At 46.1% G+C, this 25,907-nt stretch overlaps 1 protein-coding gene across 1 annotated transcript in view; it reads right to left on the bottom strand.

Moving 5' to 3' along the window:
- Positions 1 to 25,907, bottom strand: part of ATP1B3 (ATPase Na+/K+ transporting subunit beta 3) — a 279,921-nt gene that overhangs the window by 28,084 nt on the left and 225,930 nt on the right. The window contains exons 5-6 of the mRNA XM_085633644.1: positions 18,381 to 18,431; positions 15,111 to 15,197 (exon numbers count right to left, since the gene is read on the bottom strand). Coding sequence (XP_085489770.1) covers positions 15,111 to 15,197; positions 18,381 to 18,431 — 138 coding nt within the window. The remainder of the gene's footprint in view (positions 1 to 15,110; positions 15,198 to 18,380; positions 18,432 to 25,907) is intronic.

The raw sequence follows: 25,907 nt of genomic DNA on the forward strand, positions 1-25,907 counted from the left end.
AAATTAAAGGCTACAGTTCCACCATGTGTACGACTGGGTGAATGCTACATTTTTAACAAGCAGGAAGGAAAAGAAAATAGTGAAACGCCAAAAAATGCGGATGGGAAAACTGGGAAACGGGGTTCGAGTCTCGACTCTCCCTGTGCCTACAAATAGAACACAAGCAGCGATGCCAAAGAAACAAGCAGGAAAAAAAAAAAAAAAAAAAGTTTCCTAAAACGAATCCATAAACAGAAAAACGTAACAAGACCAGTAAATTGGTGGGTGCTCCTGGGAGTAAACAAAAAGGCGGGACAAAAAAAGAGGTTTAACCGTTAATAAGCCAGCATTTCTAAAGGACAATCGAAGCAACCATTTAAAATTGATGGGTGGGCTGTGAGTCCACAGAAGAGATACAGCAGGTCTCGAAGACAGCGCATGCGCTGCCTAGGCTGGACCTAAAAACCATTCCCCTTCAGTCCTGATTGAAAATATCTGGAGGCAAATTAGGGTCATTTTTTGTTCGGCTGAAAGATACTGGAGAAAATCCCCCTACTTACAAAACAATAATGTGTAGCAAAGCATTATTATGGACCCACCAGTGGTTTTCCCAAAACTTTCTGGTGAGCCCGCTTCTGCACAACTGGTAGGTAAACTGCGCTGCTTTACAGATGTCTGGCTAAAAGTCACTTTCAGGTTAGCTGTCCTTCAAGTGACAGTACTCTACCTCAAGCTTATTCAGGTACACAACATTGTACTTTCGGTCTGAACCAGTAGGGAGTTAATGATGGAATGAAGGCGCTGGAGTAGAAAGCTTGGTGAACAGTTCAAAGTTTTAGCAGAGTAAGGTGGTAGGACGACTTTCTTGTACCATGCGATCTGAAGGTTATTTGCGTGGTCTCTTCATTCCATCCGTAAAACATCTGACCTGTGTAGGATCGAATGGCCTGATGTAAGGCAACACTCTACAATAGGTTGTTTGACAGACATCAACATGTTAAGGACTATCACTGGCTACAGTGTTATGCGCCCTCGCATTTGCCTGCAAATTGCACCACTAGCCTTTCAGAGTTTTCTGAAAGGCTAGTGTTCTCATGTGAAGCTGAGCACTGGAGACCAGATATATGTATGATCCCATGGAACCACACTGGAGGTAGGGGCGGGCTGCCTCAGGTGCTCGGGCCGGGTCATTGACGCTGTCCAATAACGTACCGCACGATTGTACGTTCTCACCCAGCTTCGCTCCCAGGGTGGCGCTGGTCTCCCTCTTACGTACGCGCCCAGCGGCTGGGCCTCTGCTGTGCAGCTTGGGTCCTCCTGTCGGCCGGGACATATGGTGAGGCTGCAGCTGGGACCAGATGGACAGGGCTGGTGTAGAGGTGGAAACGACACTGCAGCAACACAGTTTGCCCTGACTGGCTGTCCGGGCGTACTTGGGACCTACACCGGCCTGCTGCACCATTACAGGTCAGACCTGTTCCTCTGACTTATAATTGGTGTGGCCTACGGAAAAGTGCCATTGCTCAGTCAGGTCCTAGACCCTTCCAGCTGACAGATCCTACCGCCCCTTCTGTGCAACACTCGGAATATGGACAGAGACATACACCCGTCACCAACGTGAGTGTGACCCGGACCTCTCCTCCGACCTCGCGGAGCCCCAGGATCAGTAAGCTCAGGCGACAGCGGAGGGAAGAGCACACAATCCCACTGCTGGATTCCCGCACCATGGGCTGAACCAAAGCGAAGACGCACGAGAGCTGGCAAGAGGTGGGGGCCCCCCCTGCTGGGGCGGCCCCCTCCGGTGGACGAGACGAGGCCATCTTCCAGGCTCCGACTGGGGCTGCTCCAGACAAACTGGACTTAATCCTGCAGGAAATCCACGATTCCAGGGCGGAATTTGTGGCACAGCTCGGCACACTCACAACTGGCCTTACGCTACTCAGGGCGGACCACGGGAAACTAGCAGACACCGTCAAGGACCACGGCCAATCCCTCAAGGACCTGAACCCGCGAGTGACAGCGAATTCCACCGAGATACGCCAACTGCAGCAGCAAGTATCGGGCCTTGTGGAAAGAGTTGAGGTTGCGGAAGGCAGAAACAGACAACAAAATCCGCGTGATTGGCTTGCCGGAGCGTAGCGAGGGTAATAGGGCACCGGTCTTTATGGAGGCATGGTTCCGGGACCATGTAGCACCGGAGGGGCTCTCCCCGTACTTCTGTGTTGAACGGGCCCATCGAATACCAACTGGACCGCCTAGGCCGGGGGCACCACCCCGACCATTGATAGTGAAAATTATGAATTATAGGGACCGGGACGTGCTGCTACAGAAAGCAAGGGAAAATCCATAATCCAGTTTGAAAACCATCGCATCTCATTATACCCAGACTACACAGTCATGGTCCAGAGGCAGAGAGCATCCTACCAGGCAGTCAAGAAAAAAACTGCAAATAGCACAACTCAAATACGCATTGCTCTACCCGGCCAGGCTCAAGGTCATCTATGACAAAAAAACTCACTTTTTGGACAGCCCTGCGGATGCTGAGGAATGGATGGGAGTAATGTCTATAGGGACTAGCCAGCTCAGTACTCTGGCTCCATCGCTGCGAGGCTCGAGCAAATCCCCGACCCCTCAGAAAACACGCTCTCATCGCTCCCGGAGCCCTGACCAGGAGAACAGTGGAGTAGGGCCATCGCGTGAACAACAACGCCGGGACCAGAAGAAGGCTCTGGCTGTCTTGAATGTCTTAAAAAACCCCAAAGACTGAGGATAGTACCCTGACTTCGGATTCTGAACACAGCATTATCTCTTTCCTACGATTACCCCCAGGGCGGCAGATGACAATCGATAATTAATGACCGCAGGACCCACTTGCTGGGGGAAGTACCTTGTTGTAATATGATCCGGCAAGTGCAATGCAGGGGTCACAGACATTAACCCCTGGAACATATCATATCCTTTTCTCTGTATCCTTGTATTGGCTCGCTGTTATTGGTTATTTTGCATTCACCTACATGTTGATGTTTGAGGCCACACACTGTTGCTTAAATGGCCCACTTTGCTTGGTTCTTCCCGGCAAACGCGGGGAGACTGGGTTGCGGGGACTCCGGGGATACGACTCACTTTAGGAGGTACAAATTTGTTCAAGGCGGTACCACTGTCTCTGTTCGGCTTATTCATAACTCCCCCCTCTGCGGGCCCCGTGGAGCCACTGGGAGACTGTCACTAAAGGACACATGGACGCGATCAAGGGCGGCGGCCCCCCTATTAGCGTACGCACTGTTATTGGTTATGATATTGTTGTATATCTTTGTTGGGCCCAGCGCAGTTCTGACGCGGTGCCGGGTGTTGTTGTAGTTTATGGGGATGAGGACTCCTGGTCGCAACTGGCTCGCAGGCTCTATCTACACAGTAACGTTTCTTACCAAATAGTACCATGCCAACAACGACTACCACCTTAGGGTCTTATAATCTAATTACGTGGATGGGGGCAATACAGAAAAGACATCGCATACATGCATATCTCCTCAGGCGCAAAGCACATAGTTTTCTTACAGGAATCCCACTTAACAGACTCAGAAACGATAAAAACACGCAAAAAATGGCGAGGACACATGTATTCCACTAACTATTCGGCATTCGCCAAGGGAGCGACAATCTGGGTGCGTCATGAGGTTACCTTCCTGGAATTGGAGCGTAGGGTGGACGACCAAGGGAGGTACATACTGCTGAAGGGCACCTTAGATGGTGCCCTGATAATCCTCGGTAGTCTATATGCCCCTAACTTCGAACAAGATCGTTTCCTGCGCCGCATGGGCATGGCATTGGCGGACTGGGATGGTATCCCCTGGGTGCTAGGGGGGGATTGGAATGCTGTGTTGGATGTTACCCTGGATAGATCCCCACCCCCCCCCTTAACTGCGCGAACACTAAGTTGGCCGCACTGTTTGCTACCTGGGTGGATGGCTGGACGCTTGCGGACGTATGGAGAAGTATATACCCGGCTCACAAGGAGTACTCTCTTCTCCCCAGTGCATGGTCTCCATACTAGAATTGACAGATTTCTCTGCTCTTGAGCCATTACCACACAGGTCAGCCATACTACTTACCTATCTAAAACCTTCTCGGACCACAACCCCCTAGAGCTTACACTGAATTGGGGTACAGTGCCTACCCCCGTGCCCACCTGGAGGCTACATCCGCAACTATTGGAGGATGCCCCTTTCCGGACAGCCCTCTCCACCACCATTACTGATTATCTAGCCGAGAATTGGAACACAGCCTCTTCTCATTTAATCGAATGGGATGCGCTGAAGTTGATAGTGAGGGGGGCATCGATAGGACAACTAGTGGGGGCTCGTCAGGAAACGCACCAACGATTACACGCGGTGGAGCAACGGCAGCCTACACTGGAGCAAGTAGTGGTGGCTGACCCGATAAACAAATGGAACTACAGTCCGCCCAGATCGAACACTAGAAACACTACGGGTAATTGATTAAAGGGTATTTCTCCAACGCAAACACACCGAAGCAGACAGGTCGGGCACACTCCTGGCCCGTATAGTTCGGGATAAACCCCCCGGTAATAACTAGCGTCCATACAACCCAAGGAAATATTGTCCACACTCAACAGGACATTAACCTAGCCTTCCAGGAATACCTTGCCACGCTATACGCCATACCCCCACCCGTTGATAACTCCTCTATCGCGGAATTCCTGCGAGATTTACCTATGCCGGTACTTCCCAAAGAGACACGTACGGGTATAGATGGCCCCATAACAGAACAAGAAATACGTACAGCGATAAAAGATAAACCGGAATTGAACACCTGGGATGGACGGGCTACCTATCGAGTTTTACCACACATATTCGGAGGTATTGGTGCCAGTACTAGAAACAGTATATAATACAGCCTTCTCAGAAGGCCACCTGCCACTTTCCACCATGCAAGCGCTGGTCATATCCTTACCCAAACCAGGACGGGACAGTCTAGACCTCCACAATTACAGGGCCCTCTCCCTCCTTGCGACAGAGTATAAAATTTTAAGTAAGGCTCTTGCCAATCGAATACAACCCTCCCTTAATATGCTCATACATAACGATCAATGCGGGTTCCTGCCAAATCGTAGTACCTCCCTCAACACGAGGCGATTGCACTATGTAATGGAGGCTACTCCGCAGGCTTACCAGTCGGCGGGTTGCATCGTCCTAGACCTCCGTCAGGCTTTTGACTCTCTTTCCTGGGAATTTATGTTCGCAACCCTTCAAAGATTCGGATTCCCAGACACATACCTGAAATGGGTGCGCCTTCTCTATACAGTCCAACGGCCCGGGCCCGTACGGGACGCTACATCTCTAAGCACTACAACATCCACAAGGGTACACGACAAGGTTGTCCGTTATCGCCATTATTATTTGTACTCGCATTAGAACCATTGGCGATAGCACTCAGAAGGTCGGCAGACCGGCTTGGTATACCAATAGATGGAGTGCCCCACCTGACCTCCATCTACGCAGACGATATCCTGTTGCATCTACGGGACCTGTCAGCCGACAATGCTCCCTTACCTGATATTTTTGACACCTATGAACGCCTCTCAGGACTGACTATAAACCCGGAGAAATCTGTGGCCTTCTTTTTCAGGGATAGTCCAGGTCCGGATAACCTGCGCTTTGGCGCTTCTACATCGTCAGTGGCGCCCACCACCTTTAAATACTTAGGTATCCAAATATATAGAACTCAGGCAGATCAGATAGACGGTAACATCACACGAGCCATAACGAGTCTCTGGGCCAGCGTGGCCTTCTGGGCCTCCCTGCCGCTCTCGGTAATGGGGCGGGTTGCAGTCTCTAAGATGGTAATGCTCCCTCGACTGTTATACTACTTTGTGAACCTACCGGTCATAATCCCACAGTCTACCTTTAATACATTAAACACCATATTATTGGACCTTATCTGGGGCAGGGGCCGCAGACTTGTCAGCCTGCGGAAACTCCAACTCGAGAGCGGCAAGGGGGGTTTGGGAGTTCCCGACTTCCGTGCCTACTACTATGCTAGTCAGCTCCAGTGGCTGTCCTATTGGACCGCGGGGAGACATTTCAAGAAATCGGGTACTCCTCGGGAGAGTTGGACCAGGGAAGGCTGCACTCTCTGCTGTTGCCTAAGGTTAAGATCCCTTCAGACAGCCCCACCCATTGTACACTGCTTTACACTGCTGGAAGAAGGCACTAGCATACACTTCCAAGGCTACCCCTTACTCACCGAACATCCCTCTTCTAGGTATCCCGACACCACAGGGCAGGCTAGCGAAGACCAACATACAGGACTGGATGGAGGTTGGAGTGGAGGACATTGGAGCGTTCTTTACTGACGGACACTTGATGGACCACGACACCTTCTTGCAGATTACAGGGGCCTCGCCACGTCTATATTTACTATATGCCGCCATATCCCACTACATAAAGAACACCTGGGCACCACAGCGTAGCGAACCCAAACACAACCTAGTACACTTGTTATAATATATGGGGAAAGGGGGACATTTGGTGCATTGGCTATACACAGGAATACGGGCGCACGCGGTGACCCCGCTAACTTCACTAAGAGAGCAATGGTCTGGGGACTCTACTCGGAGATTACAGATAAGACTTGGCAGTGCATGCTAGAACACCCCAAAAAAGTTTCCCGTAATGCCAAACTAAAATTCATCCAGACTATGATCTTGCACCGGGCATATCTCACCCCCCAAGCGGATCCATTGTATGTTCCCTGATGCCTCACACAACTGCCCCCGCTGTAAGGGGGATGAGGCGGACTTTCTCCATATGCTATGGTCTTGTCCACGTATCCGGAATTACTGGGAGGGAATCTGTCAAGCTCTGGGCAACGCCACACACACCTCTATATCAGACGACGCCCTGCACTGCCTAATGGGCCTCCGCAAACGCTCAAGAGTCCAGAAAGCACGACTGCGATTCATAGACCTAGCACTCATTTTAGCAGTAAGAACTCTTACTATGAGGTGGAAGTCCCCCAGGTGCACAGCGGTATCCAGTTGGCAAGCAGACATGATACAATGGGGGAAGGCTGAGGGGGCGGCACTTAGGAGGGAGGAGGAACAGGGATTCAGAGACAACCTGTTTCCATGGACTGGGAGGCAATGTTACACGAGTTTGAATCACTTGACTTAATGCCCCTTCCGGGTACCCAAGTTTCGTAGTCACTTAGTGGGAATAGGTTTCTATACCATAGCAGACCTTAAGTTTGTGTCCTATACATACACTGTATTGCAGGATTACTGAGCCCCAGTGCGAGCCATTCAGCTAGTACTCCAATTTGCGGTCCTATTGGACATAGAAAATACTGTATGACCAGGAGTGGGAGGATTGGGAGGGCTAGGGAGGGAAGGAATAAAGTTGTATTTGTTACATATGTTGACTGTAAATGGCAATACCACTACACTATGCATCTAATTACCATCCTTGCAAAAGACACCTCAACATGAGGCCAGCAGACCTTATTTATACCCCCCCCCCTTTTTTCAGCCTTACGGAGAGAAGGGGAAAAGTTGATAACCCTGTGAAGTAATTAAGCTGTATGTATGACACGTTGAAAATGATGGTATCTAAATAAAGTGTGTTAAAAAAAATGTATGATCCCATGGAGTACAAGTGAAATTACATTTGCCTGGCTGTAAAGCAGATTTTCTTCTGAAGCTTGTGACATTTGAGATGGAGACAAAACAGTCACGTCTCTGAAGGAAACTTATGCTTTGAGTGTCCAACACAGCCATACAGATGATAAAACAGACTAGGGTCGAGTTAGAATTGGGATGGTTGACCTAAAACCCAAGGTGGTGAAGAATGTCGACCATTAGCTGGGAAGGATGCAGCATTTGTCGAGGAATTAAAAATAAATAATCACCAAATTGCTGTGGTTATTAGTAAAGACATTCAATTTCTGAAGTGCATGACTACAGATTACCTGCATTTTGAAAATGAACTTTCAGCGAAACAGTAGTAGTTTGGATTGATGGTTATTACTGCACACCCGGTAAATGGCAATGTGGTGATATGCAGTCCTTTAAGTTTATGGTCCACATCTAGTCGCCTTGATAGACTTTTGGATATATTTCATGGAGGGTTACAATTTTTAATTCATCATTTTTAATCAATTTATTTACTATTTTGATGTTTAGAATTGTTCCAGATGTGCTCTTTGATCCCCTTTTCCGAACCAGAAAGTAAAAGGAATAAATTGCATCTACATGTTGGGATTAGAGTACCCTTGCCTATGGCTTGTTTTTGCAGCATGATGTTAACCTTACATTGAAGTCTATTTTGATGTTATTGGACTGACTTTATTGGCGATATTGCTTTTGGAGCAAGACATTTTGGACAATATTCTGCAGCTACCTTCCGTGTTGCAGTTTGCCACTCTGTAGATGCTCAGTGGTGTTTTCACCTCCCCAAATTACAAATGTAAATGAGGAGGAGTGAGGTAGAGAAAGAATTCACTGCTTTTTGTCAGGAGGCTTTCATGCAGCCGTAGGTTGTTTCTGCCTTCCCATGGTTCTGTGCATGTTTTGATGCGTTAAGCATGGGGCAATGGGCTAGCCACTTTGTCCTTTGGCTAACTGTGTGACAGATTTCTGCCCTTTCACAAGGAGTAGATCCAAACACAAATTAGTTCCAGTCAGTGCCATGGACTACAGTTACGAGGAGTGTTTTTCAAATGTGTGTATATATATATATTACACTTATTTGACACCTATATATCAGGTGATCCATACATCAGGTCATTGTAGGCTTGGCTATCTTTCTATTCTCCGGTTATTAAATCTCACCGAAAATTGGTTAATATGTAGAATCCAGTGTGTTCTGACATATTTTCTCCCTCAAGAAATCAATATATTTCTTGTAGACTGAGAAGGTATCTATTTATTCATTCAAAGGGTTATTGAATCCTGCAACTTCCCTTTTTAATTCCCTTCTAAAAATCCGGGTCATTAAGTTAACACGGATTTTTAAATTATGGTTTTTAATCACAATAAATATAATTGTGATTATTTATTTATTATTTTTTAGCACTTTAAAACACATTTATGATTTTATAACTTTTTAGAAGTCTTTTTGCAGGGGGTTGATTCTTTGGTCCATGGCTGTAGTTTCAAGGATAATAGGTATATTCCACCTTTTCAATTTAAAAAAAACCAAAACGTCAATCAATGCCGTGCATAAATGATGTTCTTGTCACATTGTGGTATTTGTACCTAAAAATGTCAACTATTCATTGACCATCTATTTTGCACATTGCAGATTGTGATTTATATTATTTATATAATAGTGGAATTTATCTGATATTATATATTCATACAGTCATTGGATTTAATTAATGTATTTTACAATAATGATTTTAGAAAAGCCACCCAGCAAAGAGTATTTCTTTTGTTTTCACTGCATCACATGTTATGTTATGTTAATTTATTTATAGAGCGCACGATTACCCTGAGGTGTCCTGGCGCTAGCTCAACTCTACTGAGAGACGTGGTGGCACGGAGAGAAAGTGTGGCTGTAGGGAGTTATTAGTTAAAAAGCCAGGTTTTGGGTTGCTTCTGAAAGTTAAAAGTTTGTAGAGTTCCTCAGACACCAAGGCAGGGCATTCCAAGCCTTGGCCGCACCTGTAATAAAACTTCTCCCTCCCCACGAAGCTTTCTTCGTGGGCGGTATGCTCACAAATTTGGCTCCTAATGAGCGAAAGGTTCTGTTGGGGGTGTACCATCGAAATTGGTGGGTCAAAAACTCAGGACCCTGACCATGAAGTGCCTTAAAGACAGTTCACAGTGATTTGAATTTCACCCTTTTCCTGATGGGCAGCCAATGTAGTCTTTTAATTTCAGACGCAATGAGTGGTATCTGTGAAAGTGCAATATATTTAGGGAAAGGAGTCTCATCATGTGATCAAGCCCACTTGTTGGGTGAAACGCGTCATGCCAAAGCGTCTGTCCACTTGATTAATAAAGAAAGAAAACCACGCACCTATTCTGGAGTCCGTGTCCCGATCTTTGTTTTCCAATTTGGGAACATACGACAGTGGGAACTGAGAATATATATATGTTTAATACCTATGTTGATTGTTTAACCGTATATATATTACCTACTGGCGGTTGCCAGTAGGTAGTTATAGTTAGGACCGGTTATCCATAGGAAATCCGCAACATTCTATTTTGAATAACTTTGGCGCCGGTCGACGAATCCGCGCGAATTTTTCAAAATAGGTGGGGCGCTACGCTCCGCTCCTACCCTGAAAGTCTCGGGGGGATTCGTCAAGCGGGGGCTGAGATAAAAGGGGGGTCCCAAAACGTGTTTTTCCCATAGGACCTTTAGACAGGGCTACAGCCCGAACGGCTGAACAGAATTACTTGAAATTTGGCAGAGAGGTAGTCCTCAGGTCAAGGAAGTGCCTTTTGTAGGTTTGGTGTAAATCTGTTCAGTAGATTCTGAGAAAATAGCCTTTAAATCAATATATATATCTGAGCCAGCTTACGGTGCGCTTATGGTACGCTTACCGTACGCGTACGGTGGCGTGCGCGATTCTGATTGGCTCTTAGATCTTAGTAAACATTCGAATCGGCCGAAACCAGGAAGCGGCGGCCGCCATTTTCTCTCTCGCACTGAGAGTGATGATGAAAATACAAAGCACAAAAACATGTAAAGGGGCTGTTTAGACAGCTCCCACAGACATAGCCATGTTGAGGGAGTCCCCAAAGATCCCCCAAGGCCAAAAACGGATTTTTTTTTTTTTCGCTAATTTCGCCGATTACGCTTACCGTACGCGTACGGTAAAAAATGATATAAAAAAAAAAAATTATCCACACTCCCCACCCCGTGTGCAATTGGTGGCCGCAGGCCACCAATTGTGCATGGCCTATAACAGATGAGATAAACTATAATATTTAAAAAAAAAAAAAAAAAAAAAAAAAACCATTATCCACACTGTCCACCCCGTGTGCAAATGGTGCCCGAAGGGCACCATTTGTGCATGGCTTATAAAAATTACGAAAAATTAAAATATTACCTTTCAAAACGAAGTGCATCATATGTCCTCCATGTGCGCACGGTGCGCGAAGCGCATCGTGCGTACATGGCCCATCTAGCGTAACGTGGGCACCGTGCGTGCATGGCACTAACTGCGTAAAGTGGGCGCGCGGTGCGCGTAACGTGGGCACCGTGCGCGCACGGAACGAACTGTGTTAAGTGGGCGCGCACGCCACGGATGACGTAAAGTAACTTAGCATTTAAAAAACCGTACAAATTCACTGAAAAAACCATAGGTTTCACACATGTTATAGTTAGCGGAAATTTTACTGATAAAAAACCAATGAAATTCCCCCGTTATAGTTAGTGTAGGCAACTATAACTCACGCGACCGCAATCTTCTGCTGATGACATATGTGTCTTTATGAAAAAAAAATATTTGTAATATATGTATAGCTAAAAATGTATGGAAGAAGACATGGGCAAATAAGTGTCTAAATACAGTATTAGCATCAGCAGAGGATTGCGGTCGCGTGAGTTATAGTTGCCTGCACTAACTATAACGGGGGAATTTCATTGGTTTTTTATCAGTAAAATTTCCGCTAACTATAACATGTGTGAAACCTATGGTTTTTTCAGTGAATATATATATATATATATATATATATATATATATATATATACACATATACATATACACACACACACACACACACACACACACACACACGTATATATATATATAAATGCATATGAGAGTGGCGCAGAGAGGGAGTGGCGCAGAGAGGGAGTGGCGCAGAGAGGGAGTGGCGCAGAGAGGGAGTGGCGCAGAGAGGGAGTGGCGCAGAGAGGGAGTGGCGCAGAGAGGGAGTGGCGCAGAGAGGGAGTGGCGCAGAGAGGGAGTGGCGCAGAGAGGGAGAGTAGCAGAGAGGGAGAGTAGCAGAGAGGGAGAGTAGCAGAGAGGGAGAGTAGCAGAGAGGGAGAGTAGCAGAGAGGGAGAGTAGCAGAGAGGGAGAGTAGCAGAGAGGGAGAGTAGCAGAGAGAGAGAGTAGCAGAGAGAGAGAGTAGCAGAGAGAGAGAGTAGCAGAGAGAGAGAGTAGCAGAGAGAGAGAGTAGCAGAGAGGGAGAGTAGCAGAGAGGGAGAGTAGCAGAGAGAGAGAGTAGCAGAGAGAGAGAGTAGCAGAAAGAGAGAGTAGCAGAGAGAGAGTAGCAGAGAGAGAGAGTAGCAGAGAGAGAGAGTAGCAGAGAGAGAGAGTAGCAGAGAGAGAGAGTAGCAGAGAGAGAGAGTAGCAGAGAGAGAGAGTAGCAGAGAGAGAGAGTAGCAGAGAGAGAGAGTAGCAGAGAGTGAGTAGTAGAGAGAGAGTCAGTACCAGCTAGAGCAGCTCTGCTGACCTGGTTTCTCTGGCTCTACAGCAGGTCTGCTGCCCTGGTGCTCTGGCTCTAGAGCAGCTCTGCTGACCTAGTTCTTAGGCTACAGAGCATCTCTGCTGATCTGGTTCTCTGGCTGTACAACAGCTCTGCTAACATGGTTCTCTGGCTCTAAAACAGCTCTGCTGACCCAGTTCTCTGGCTCTAGAGCAGCTCTGCTGACCTGGCTCACTCCCTCTAGAGCAGCTCTGCTGACCCGTTTTCTCTGGCTCTACAGCAGCTCTGCTTACCTGGCTCTAGAGCAGTTCTGCTGACCTGGCTCTCTCCCTCTAAAGCAGATCTGCTGACCTGGTTTCTCTGGCTCTAGAGCAGCTCTGCTGACCTGGGTCTCTGGTTCTAGAGCAGCTCTGCTGACCTGCTTCTTAGGCTCTAGAGCAGCTCTGCTGACCTGGTTCTCTGCGCTCACGATGCACGCACCCGACTTTGCGAAAATATATTTAAAATAATATCAGTTTATTATAAGTACAAATATATAATTTTTATGAATATCTTAGATAATCTCTTGCCCTAATATGTATATTAAAGACACATATCATTTTGAAACATACAATTTTTTTTGCGGGAGTCGCGCTTCCAGCGCGCCCCAGCACGTATATGACGTCACCCGGGACCCGCCACCGCGCAAGCATCTCGTACCGTAAAGCGCATGTGTCGCGAATGCGCAGGAGTCGTGGACTGGTCGCATACCATTCACGCACATCACGTAATAATAAATGTATATGATGTAACTGAAAAACACGCAGCCGTTGCACACCGTACGCGGATCCTGCACGACTTTTCTAAAATGGTGGCTAGAATCCTCGCACCCACCGTGATGTGTACGCTTTGAGTGTGCGACTTGGAAACTTTTTTTTTTTAAAGAAAATTCTATAAATATTTTAAAATACAAAACGGAAAAAACAAAAAAAAAACCCCAAAAAATAATATTTCCGTTTGAATTTATTTTTCTTTTTTTTGCAATTTCCAGAATATATGTTATTTCATGAATAAAATATTTATAAGTAAACAGTTAAAAAACTGTAGAAAATCAGTACAAAAAAATAGGTGTAACTACTATCACACTTAAAAATGAGCATTTAAAAAAAACCTTTGAAATTCACTGAAAAAAACCATAGGTTTCAGAGACGTTATGCTTAGCTGGCCATTTCACTCGTACAAAACCATAGAAATTCCTCCGTTATAGTTAGTTGTGCTAACTATAACTTGTGCGCCCGCAATGCACTGCTGATAAGGTCACATATTGCATCATTCATGACATGGTCAGTGACATCACTGATGACATCTCAAATGACATCATGGATGACATCATCCACGTGAAAATCTGATACACATCACACTAGTATAACCTTTCATCACTCACTGTAAAATACAGAGTACCATATTTGAAACCATTGACACACCAATACCAGTTACTACATACCCACTCACTGATTCCTAAGTCTACACACTCAACTCCCCATTCAACAACAGAATCATTTATACATGCAGTCACTAATTAATAGAACACTATCAAATGCACTTATACACATATATAGACATTGACACATCAGCAGTCATCTTAGTCGGTTATGCAGTCATCCTACACATGAAAAAAATAATCACACTTACATTTACTCACTCACACAATTATCCAACACCACCTCATTTATTCAAACACATAGTAACTCATAGTTAATATGTTAAAAAGTCACCATTACAATTATACACTTGTTCATATAGTTACTCTCACAATCACTGACTCTTACACATACTTATTTATATACACCAACTCACATACAATGCCTTTTATTTTTTACTTTGTTGAAGATGTACAACTAAAACATATATTCGCTCACCAACACAAATAAATACAGTCACCCAAACAACTGTTTCCACATGCACTCAAACTTATACACCTAGTCAATCAACCATTCACACATCTATGCATAGTTACACACACCCCATCCAACCACACACAAACTCATTGTCCCATACAAATACTCACCCAACTAATCAATAACTAATATACACACTCATGTAGTTAGTGACCAACTGATGCAGCGTGTTATACAACAGACAGTGATGCACACATTCACATAGTTTAGTTACTAATCCATGTATTAAGTGAGACACTTAATTACTCACTTAAACAGTCAGACAGCTACTAAATCCTCCATCCAGACAGTTATATATGCACTCAATCTTCAATACAGATTGGTATATATATATAATACATATTTAAATTTCAAACTAAACCACATTCACTGGATGATGTCATTTGAGAGGTCATCAGTGATGTCACTGACCATGTCATGAATGATGTAATATGTGACATCATCAGCAGTGCATTGCGGGCATGCGAGTTATAGTTAGCAAAACTAACTATAACGGAGGAATTTCTATGGTTTTGTACGAGTGAAATGGCCAGCTAACTAGAACATCCCTGAAACCTATGGCTTTTTCTGTGATGATGATATATATATATATATATATATATATATATATATATATATATATATATATATATATATGATGAGGGGCCAGCAGAATCCTCAGCAATAAAGTTTACCAAAAACCATGACAAACAAAAATCAGCATTCGCAAACGAATGACTAGCCAACAAAGACAGTCTTTGCCAATGCTTTCCTATACGTATAGCTCTTTAGTACCCACAGAAACACTTACGTGAGATTTCTTTCCAAAGTAAGGGAAGTACATCAAATCTATTCTTCCATGTTCAGGGAAATACTGCAAGCTTGCGCGATTCTCACTCTGCAATGAAAAAAAAATAATTAAAAAAACGGCTCAAACTTACTGACGTAACAGACCGCACAACCACAAACAAAAATAAAGATGCTACACAGTAGTAGTTTTTGACATACAATAACAAATGTGATCCAGCAGTTCCCAACATTTTTTTGGACTCAAGGCCACCCCGCCCATCCCTAAAAAAATATATATATTGAAAAACTCAGGTTTCACCTAAACTGCATAACTCTTATGCAAGCAATGGTTTCTACAAGCAATAAACATCTAAACAGTAACCTCAATACCATTGGCCTGTATTTAAAATAATTAGAAGACTGTATGGGATGCAACATTAGGGAGAGCATGGTCAGGAGTTCTTGCTGTAGATGATGCACTCTTCCAGGGATGACAACTAAGGAACAGGAAAATAAGCAAACATGATGGACACCTAGACAGTGCTGTAGTAATGTTTAAAAAAGCCTTGAGAAAGCCCAGGTCTAATTGAACCCTATGGGTGAAACACGTGTCGGCTGGTGCAGCTTTAGCAATTTACTGTTAATAATACCTTGAAAAACAAGGACACTATACCTGTACTGAACTTCACATAACACTAGGAAAACAAGTGTAAAAAAAGAACAATAAAAACAACGCTCTTTGAAAAGGAACGGAGATCTCCTCGTGCATATTTAATCCTAAACAAGGAGGGGGTTACACTCACAATCATTTCCTACAGACACTTTAACTTGCCCTTGGTACCAGTTACTAGGGATTTGTAAGTAAGTGAACGTATACTAATTGTGGGGGAAGCAATCAGACGTATACCTTTTAAGGGTATGAGCACTGGCACTGAAGTATGTTTAGCAGACCTCTGTGCACTTTCAGAGTCAAAAAAGCAACAGTAAAAGGTCAACAAACCTGGGGTGATCAAGTAAAACAAGCAATGTCCTTACAAGTATTTTAAAATCTCTATAGAAGAACTCCAATCTGCCCAAGATTCCATTGCTAATAGAAACATTGGCCTCAGTGTATTCCTGGGATTTACCCCAAAAGAACATTAGCAGATTTTTGAAGAGCACGGAGTTGTGAAGTTTACTTAATATCAGCCTCTAGCAATCTCACACCATGCGACACTTCCACTGCACCCCTATTTCCACACTCTTGCCAACAAGTCTCTGGTTCTCTCACCGTCAATGGCCTTGAGATATGCAGTTGTGAAGTACATGTAAGCAGCAATTAATGTTGGAGTCAAACCGTTATCAGGTTATAAGGTCAAGCTCCCTAACTTGCGTTCGAGAGCCTTTTTCCACAGAGTATCCATTAGGACATTAAACTCTTCGTGCTATGCACACTGAGAACACTGTTTAACTCATTCCCTGAAAATAAGATTTTATAGATTCTGCCATTCCCAAGATGACTGCAGCACTTTCTGCCACAGTCTATCATAAGGTGTCAATTCCCTGATTGCTCCTGGTCTGAGGAACATAAGAGCTAATGTCAGATTTATGTGTAGCGAAAACTCTGCTCCCCCAGGACAAAGTCTTGCTTGATGTGTTGAAAGGGCTTGATCTGACCCCTCAAAAACATGCCCCTTATTTTTATGCACCAAATTTCTTTCGAGCGTCCTAAAGCATCCAAGTCCAATCCTGGTTGTAAATCATGGCCCCCAAATCTCAGGGCAAAGGAAAGCTAGTGTGGCCAGAATTAAGCTTAGTCACATCCCAAACCTTTACTGTAGCCGGTTATCACTGATTTCAACAGTGACAAGGCCCTATCTCCATAAAGCCTGTCTTGCCAATACATTATCAATAAAGCATCACCAATGCTCTTTTCCAGTGTTGGACAGTTCCAAGAGACATCTTAAATCTGAGGCCTCATAATGAAGTCAAATCTGAATCTCGAAATCCTCAACCATCATGTTCCTTGTTCCAGACCACTGTTTTAAAGACAAACGATCCAAAGCCTGTTATCTATTTTAAATGTTTTGCATACTTTCGTGTTTTCAGACGATCTACTTTTTTCCCCTAACCTTTGGTTGTTCCAGCTTATATTTTGTCACTTCAGTTTCAAATTCAGACCTAATAATGGAATTAACAGGCCCATACGTTTCCAAACTCCAGTGAGGACTAAACGAAAGTAACCCATTTGCCAAAAGACATTTCACAGTGCAGAAAGTGAGCTTTACCCATCCCACTGGCAAAAGATTCAACTACCGAAACCAACAGCTGGAAAGTCTTTAGTACACACCTGTTGAACTCCCAGTTGAGCATCTTGAACATGTTTTAAAGGTGCTAAATGTTAAGAAGGCCAACTAGTTTGGATGCTCCGCTCCCGCCCCACTTAGCCCCCTGCGAAGATACAAAGCCAAGTAGAAAAGGCACAAGTTCTAAAATGCAGACCCAGTATTTGCCTTCTCCGAATACCAGGGGGCTTTCTTGCAAAGGTCTTCAAAGGGGTCGCTCACAACCTGAACTATTGAAGAAAGCTAGCAAGAAAAGCCAGATAATCACTTGCTGCTTAATGCAGTAGAAAGGTGAAGTTGTGAAAAGTAACAGTTTTAGGATTCCCCCCAAAAACACACACAATAGGACAGAATAGACAACAACCAAAGTATCAGCAAGTAACATTTGTAAATCTACGAGGTCCATCAATATTGTAGGCTCTGGATCTTTGCAAATTCAAACAAAGCAAAACTACCCATTCTTGTGCAACCTAGAAAATGGCGAGGGTGACATCAAATCATTTCACAGTGCTTCAATCAGGAAATAGACAATACTAACAGGGGAAGCACAATATAGGCAAGCTAGGAAGGGATTTAAAGGGAAGTAAGAGCTATGAATACATGACTTGTCGAGAAGGTATTCTTTTACAGATTAAACCTATAAACGGGCATTGCTGTTTGATTGAATTTGAATGCTGTAGTAATAAAGTGTGCCAGAAACAAAAATATGGTATTCAAGGATAAGTAATATTAAATAAGTTAGCTTAACTTCTTTCCCGGACGTGAATGCCTCCATAAAAATACGAACCAACTTGCGTGTACACACATTCCTGCTTTCACTTTCATTCTCCCCCTCACTTTCAATGATTGAGTAGAAAAGCCTTTCATAGAACTGGCCTTGCATAGATTTGGATCAGTCTTGTACAAATGATATTTGAAAATGGAAAATAAAAGGGCAACTTAATATTACCAACAGACTTTGTACCCACCTTGGTTGTGCAATTAATATAGGGATTCCCTTCAGGCTTTAATCCAATTATCTGCAAAACACACAAAAAACCACAACTAAGTTAGTATTCAAAACATTTTCATGTCAATACATTGAGACTCTATAGAGACTGAGGTAGCAAATAAACATTCTTACAAAACACTAAAGCATCATATTTTTTGCTCCAAACACTCTTCCACAAGAACCTGGGCAATCTCAACTCTGACACTTAATGCATATAACAATTTACTTAACTGTAAACTAAGTTCTGCCAAAGAATGGTTGCAGCTACAGATCATTAATACATCAATTTCACAGCCACATCACATTTCAAAACCAAGAAGATGGATCCCTCACAGGCCATAAACGTATCTCAAATCCCAATGTTCAGCAGAAATGGATTTTGTATAAGGACTTCTAGCTCCAAAGGTCAGAGCTTTAAATGGAAATAAACAAGTGCAGGTACTTATTCTTTAGATGACCTGTTTGCTCCCGAGACGTGCTGGTACTCTACCATTAATTGTATTGCAGCAGTGCTGTGAAGTGCAGGTACTCTCACTTACAAATCAAATAAGTGCAGGTACTCTGTACCGGAAAGTACCTGCTCATTTAAAATGCTGGCAGAGATCACATTCACTAACTCAGGTGGCAATTCAAAACAACTCCGCAGGCACTGCTCAATCTCCAATCATGGAGACGCAGGATGCTTAGATTCAGGTGCAGGACCCTCCCTTATTGCTAAGACAGTAAGTCCTCCTGACGAGGTAGCCAGACTGGAGGGCCAATGCTAGGCCCAAGAAATCTGGGTACCACACACTACTTGCCTAGTCTAGGTTTTCAGGATGACTTGGGCCCAGTCTGTCCACACCTTCCTCAGAACTCCGCCACCCCAGTTCAGACATGGCCATATGCAAATCAGTCTGACCCTGTGCCTCATGGGAACAGTCCAGCCCGAACTGCCAAGCCATGTCTTTCCTGGACCGGAAACAAGCATCCTGGGACCGGTTTCGGGTTCATAACCCTCATCAGCCAGGTTATCTTGAATCCAGTGGCAAAGTGAGCAAGGGACCCACGTCTGGGCATACCCTGCCAACTTAGGGCGAACAAAGGGATGATGGACTGAGAGTTGAACATTGCAAGTTCGGGCTGGACTGTTCCCATGAGGCACAGGGTCAGACTGATTTGCATATGGTCATGTCTGAACTGGGGCGGCAGAGTGAGCTAAAGAATGATGGATTAAACCCAGATTAGTTGACTGGGGGTGAGTGCTTGCAATGTTCAACACTCCGTCCATCATCCCCTTTGGTTTTGCCTAGTAAGAAGGGGACCAGGGTGCACTGTGGAACCAATCAATCAGTCAATCAGGGAATTGTAAGCGCGCTACTCACCCGTGAGGGTCTCAAGGTGCTGAGGGGGGAGGGGGGGGGTGGGGGAGTTCGCAGATCTGTTTAGCCGAAGAGCCAGGTCTAGAGGGTCTTCCTGAAGGGCCGTGAGAGGTTGGAAGATGGTAGGTTTCTTTTGGGTACGTGGAAGTTGATTCGGTCGTTGAGGTATTTGGGTCAGTTGTTGTGTAGGCATTTTGAAAGTGACGCTTTTCTCCACGGGGAGCCAGTGGAGACTTTGTAGGTGTTGGCGGATGTGTTCGTGTCTGGGGATGCCGAGGACGAGTCTGGCGGCGGTGTTCTGTATTGTCTGGAGTTTGAGGAGTAGGGACTTGTTGATGCCGGAGTAGAGTGCGCTTCCATAGTCCAGTCGGCTGGTGATGAATGCGTGGGTAACGGTCTTCCTTGACTCAGGGGTGAGCCACTTGAAGGTCTTGCGGAGGATGCGGAGGGTGTTGAAGCAGCTGGGTGATGGCGTTGACCTGTCGGTGCATGGTGAGTGGTGAGTAGAGTAAGATGTCGAGGTTCTTGGCATGGTCTGAGGGGGTAGGTGGCCTTCCGAGGGCGTCCGCCCACCAGGTGCTGTTCCATGCAGAAGGGGTGGGGACTAGGACTTCTGTCTTCGACATTGAGCTTCAGGCAACTGTTGGTCATCCAGACTGCAACGTCTTGCATTCCGTGCTGGAAGTTGAGTTTGGCAGTGGTGGGGTCTTTGGTGAGGGAGAGGATGAGCTGGGTGTCGTCGGCGTAGGATACAATGTTGAGGCCGTGTTGTCGGACAATGGCTGCGAGGAGGGCCATGTAGATGTTGAGGATGGGGCTCAGGGATGAACCCTGTGGGACACCGCAAGTGATTTTCGTGGGGTCAGAGAGTAAGGGTGGGAGTCGGATCCTTTGGCTTCTTCCGGTGAGGAATGATCGGATTCAGTCCAGGGCTGTTCCTTGTATGCCTGCGTCATGTAGTCTGGTGACTAGTGTGCGGTGGAAGACTATGTCGAAGGCCGCTGATAGGTCGACTAGGATGAGGGCTGCGGAGTGGCCTTGGTCCAGGAGGATGAGGATGTCGTCTGTGGCGGCGAATAGGGCTGTCTGGTTGCTTCGGAATCCTGATTGGGATGGGTAGAGGATGGCGTTCTCTTCAATGAATCATGTCAGTTTCCTGTGGACTGTTTTCTCTGCAACTTTGGCTGAGAAGGGGAGGAGCGAGATGGGCCGATAGTTCTTGAGGTCGGTGGGGTTAGTTCTGAGGTCGGTGGGGTCAGCTGTGGGCTCCTTCAGCAAGGATCTAAGTTCTGCACGCTTCCAGTCATCTGGGAAGGTGCCTGTTTTGAAGGTTGTGTTGATGGTGCGTTGTAGTTCGGGTGCGAGGGCGGCTGCGGCTCTGTGGTAGATGTGAGGGGGTCAGTGGGTCGGTGGGCCCCCCCCTCCCCTGAGTGGATGCTTTTCATGGTCGAGGCAGTGTCTTCGGCCGTGATTGGTGTCCAGTTGGAGATGGTGGTCTTGCTGGTGTTTCTGGGGGGCAGTCTGTGGCGCCTCGTGGATGGTCGATGAAGTTGTCGTAGAGGTTTTTGATCTCGAGGTGGAAATAGGTTCCAAGCTTGTCGCAGAGGTCTTGGGACGGGGTGATGTCTGTGGCTTTGCTGCGTGGGTTGGTGAATTCTTGAACGACACTGAAAAGTTCCTTGGAGTTGGCCAGGATTTTGTTGTGGATGAAGTTCCTCTTGGTGGCTCTGATCTGGTTGTGGTAGTCAATCATGGCGTCCTTGTAGGTGGTGTGGTTTTCGGTTGTTTTGGTGTTTCTCCAGTTCTTCTCCAGGAGTCTGCAGGTGCGTCTGGCTTCTTGGAGAGTAGTGGTGAACCAGGTGGCTTTCCTGGGGCGTTGTCTGTCAGGGTTGCGTAGCGGGGCGAGCTCGTCTGCGCAGTTAGAGATCCAGGAGTGGAGTTCTCTGGCTGCGTCAGGTGCCCAGGCGTTGTTGTCTCGGGAGAGGGTAGAGTTAAGTTGCTAGGTCGGTAACCTTGCTCCAGTTCCTTCTTGTGGGCGTGGGGCTGGTTTGGGTTTGTTGATGGCAAAGTGTATGCCGTGGTGGTCGGTCCATGGCGACTGCGCTGTGTGGCTGAATTGGACGCGGTTTCCTGCTGCGAAGATGGGGTTGAGGGTGTGTCCTGCTCTGTGGGTCAGTGTGTTGACAAGTTGTTTAAGTCCAATGCTGGTGAGGTTGTCACGAAGGATAGTGGAGTTGGGATCACTAGGGTTGTCGAGGTGGAAGTTCAGGTCTCCAATGAGTATGAAATTTGTTGAGGCGATGGCGTGGGGTGCGATGAAGTCGGTGATGCTGGTGGCGAAGGGTATTTGGGGGCTGGGGGGTCTGTAGACAAGGGTCCCTCGGAGGAGTGTGGTCTGGATCTGGAAGTGCAGGTGTTCGGCAGAGGAGAAGGTTTCTCTGGAGGTGTCGAGGGTGTTCTTGTGGGCGATGGCGAGGCCCCCTCCTGGGTGGGTGGGGCGGTCTTTCCTCAGGATCTTGTATCCATCTGGGATGGTGGTGCGGATGTCGGGGCGGAGGATGCGTTGGTCCAGGTCTCTGTGAAGGAGGAGAAGAGAGAGAAGGGAGGAGAAGAGAGAGAAGGGAGGAGAGAGAGAAGGGAGGAGGAGGAGGGAGAAGGGAGGAGGAGGAGGGAGAAGGGAGGAGGAGGAGGGAGAAGGGAGGCGCGAGAGAAGGGAGGAGGAGGAATGGGAAGGGAGGAGCGAGAGAAGGGAGGAGCAGGAATGAGAAGGGAGGAGCGAGAGAAGGGAGGAGGAAGGAGGAAGGGAGGAGGAAGGAGAAGGAAGGGAGGAGGGAGGGAGAAGGGAGGAGGGAGGGAGAAGGAGGAGGGAGGGAGGGAGGGAGGGAGGAGGAGGGAGGAGGGGGGAGGGGGCAGGGGGGAGGGAGGAGGGAGGAGGGAGGAGAAGGGAGGAGGGAGGAGAAGGGAGGAGAGAGAGAAGGGAGGAGGAAGGAGGAAGGGAGGAGGAAGGAGAAGGAAGCGAGGGAGGAGGGAGGGAGGGAGGAAGGGAGGAGGGAGGGAGGAAGGGAGGAAGGGAGGAAGGGAGGGAGGAAGGGAGGGGAGGGAGTTCCATGGCGTGTTTGTGTACGGAGCGTATGCTGAGGAAGATGCATTTTAGGGTGTTATGATGCAGACGTCGGCGGTGTTAGAGGCAGGGGTGGCGGTGAGGGTCTGGCAGCAGTGGAGGCAGGAGAACTGGCCATGGGTCATGTTCCACGAGGCCTGTTGGCATTCTCCAAGTCTTCCAGGGTTGAGTGCGAGGAGGGTGGTGGTGTCGTAGTGATGGGTAGTGGGAGGTCCAGGGTTCCTGGCACTGGTCGTGGTCAGGGATGGGCACAGACGGGCTTACCTGTGGCGTGACCGCGCAGCAGCCGCCATTAAGTAGGGGGGGGGGGGGGGGAGGGAGGAGAGGCTGGGAGGCGGGAGCGGGGAAATTTCAGGGGGGCATTCTGGGGGAGAGGGGCAGAAGGGGCAGCAGCGGTGAAAGGAACAGGCAGGCACAAGAAAATAAAAACAGTGGTGGAGTTATTGGACTGGAGTCAGTATGGGCATAGAAACTGGTCTCAAGGGAGAAGTCTAAATCTGGGAAGGGCACACCAGCAGATGTCCAACTGGAGGTCCCTGCGGTTGCATGGGGTGCTGCATAGGGAGCCAGCAGCATCAAGAAAATCAGCTGCATTGGCCTCGCCAATGTCCTTAGTCTGCTGTGGGGGGTAGACGATGGACCAAAGAATTCTGGAACACATTGGGATCAGCTATAGAGCCAGACCGGAGTCATTTTTGGGGAAGACATCTTCCCAAGCACACTGTCTGAAACACTGCAGTGCAGCAGTTGGAAGGTCAACAAAAGGTGAGAGTAGAACTCCAGTTGAGCAAAGGACTGAAAATGACTTGAGCACGCAGGCGCCCACATTAGACTCCGCTCCATCACATCCGGGGCTGTGCAAGGCTGCCGAGGCACCACCTAGCAGCACACAAACGGCTAATATGGTGACATTGGCGGTTTTCCTGTAATTTGAGCAGAATCTTTTCTGTGCCAATGTTCCTCCATTTCAATCTTGCCTCCACTCCTTCTTGGAACAATGTAGTTAAGAGGGTGCTCTACTACAAACAATTTTTGTTGAAGCAAAACTCTATAAAGTTGCAGATCTCCCCCCCCCCACATTAAAATAATTATTACCATCTCCACCACGCAAAAAACAATTGCTGGACATCCATCAGTCAAGGGTGGACTATTTATATATGTGGGACTGGGAAACCTGGAGTCTTGAAAGAGTGCAAACAATTGGCCCAATGACAGCAGGAATCTGTAGAAAACAGTTTTGACCACTTTCCATATGATAACATTCAGAAGGTTCTACTAAGATTGAAAGGCCCCCAGATGGCAAGTAGAAGTCAAAAAGGCAAACACTACTATTTACTGCAGCAACGTTATGCAATGATCTCTGCTCACTGAAGTTTCAAAGAAGCTCAAAATCTCTTAATTTGCATGTGTTCCAGCACCTTTAAAGTCAATGCAATGGCACAAGGTCTACAGCACATCATGATGTTAAACCCCGATCATTTTTAGGACCGAAGTTCGGAAGAAAAGTGGGGGATCCTCAAACTCATATTCCCATTTAAATTTTTACAAATTATTGGGGCCCTGAAAGCAATTCACAGACAATTACATTTGTAACAGTCATTAAACTGAAGGCACGAAGCAATGTATGACAGACTCCTTGAACTGTGCTAAAGATATCAGTCCAGGGTACTCTAAGGTGAATCATAAACTCCTAGTTCTCCTTCAGATGCAAGAGATCTCTCAACTCTCTACCACCCCACTACCTCGCACTTCTCCAGTATCTCACTCCAAATCCACACTCGCTTAAATCTCCAAGAACATTCTAGCTCTCACTATGTCTAAGAAAAATCAGCAGATGCCATTTTCCACAATTTCTTTTAAAATGAAAAGGGATGAGGCTTTAAAAAACATCAATACAGTCTAGAACTAGGAATTACGTGTTCACTTAATCTGCATAATAATCACCTAGGGTATTCTATGCCAAATGATAACTTTTCTCTTTGGTCTGGAATGTTTTTAGTTACCTTTTTTGGCAAATGTAGTTTTAGTACTTTTTAGTTCTCAAACACCCACATCACTGCTTCAGTCCTTAGACTTTCACATCCAAATACTGTTAAGAAAATCAAAATCTCTCAAAACAGGATCCACCCAAAAGGAAATCTAGAACCCGAACAGGATGGCACATCTAAAAGGTACAAACATTACCAGGCATAATTAGCCAAATGCCAAGCTCGGCCTAACATTCACTTGACCTAGCCCCTAGCTGTCTGGCTTTCCAGGGCTCTGCAATATTAGGTTTATGCTTAACACGCTTTAATTGGGCAAAAAGTCACCAGGTGACAGTCACCCCCTTTTCAACTGATTTAGTAGTCACAGAAAAACAGACACTAAGCCGATAAAGTAGTGCGAGATACTTATGTAATACTGAAAAAATGCTACTCCGTAAGGAATCTAAAACACCCCCCCCATCAACTTGCCCCACTGCTGAAGTAATTACTGTGCATCAGATTGTCAAAGCGGCTTCTTAGTTAAATACATCTAACAAGGTATTACTCAACCATATGTCACCTGACTTTTCTAGCAGACAAAGCAGTTCATAGACAACGCTCAGATTAAAGAATTAAAATTTAAATAACCACTTGTTTTTCAAAGGTCTAAAACAAGTGAAACGTATGCATTTCAGCAGCAAGTATTCAGAAGGCCCATTCCATTGTTTCCCGGGCTAGAACAATCAGAATGAACGTTTGAAAGACACTGGCCATATAATAACAAACTACACCCGAAAGGCAATAATTGTTCAAATTTCTACAAGCATTAGACACTAAAAGATACCAAATACATAATCAAGTGCATTTAGAATGGTATGCAAAAAACAATTGTGCAAGGAAATTGTAATCTTTTTGTAGGAGCTTAGAATTGGAAGGATATGCTTTGGATGTCCACAAGTACTGGCTCAAGAATGAGGGGCCAAGCTAAATGGTTGTAGTCAAGGATGGGGGACCAGGCCACAAGTTTACATAATGGAGGCCATTATTAGATTTGG

The sequence above is a fragment of the Triturus cristatus genome, chromosome 11 (assembly GCF_964204655.1).
Source record: "Triturus cristatus chromosome 11, aTriCri1.1, whole genome shotgun sequence".
Taxonomy (NCBI): domain Eukaryota; kingdom Metazoa; phylum Chordata; class Amphibia; order Caudata; family Salamandridae; genus Triturus; species Triturus cristatus.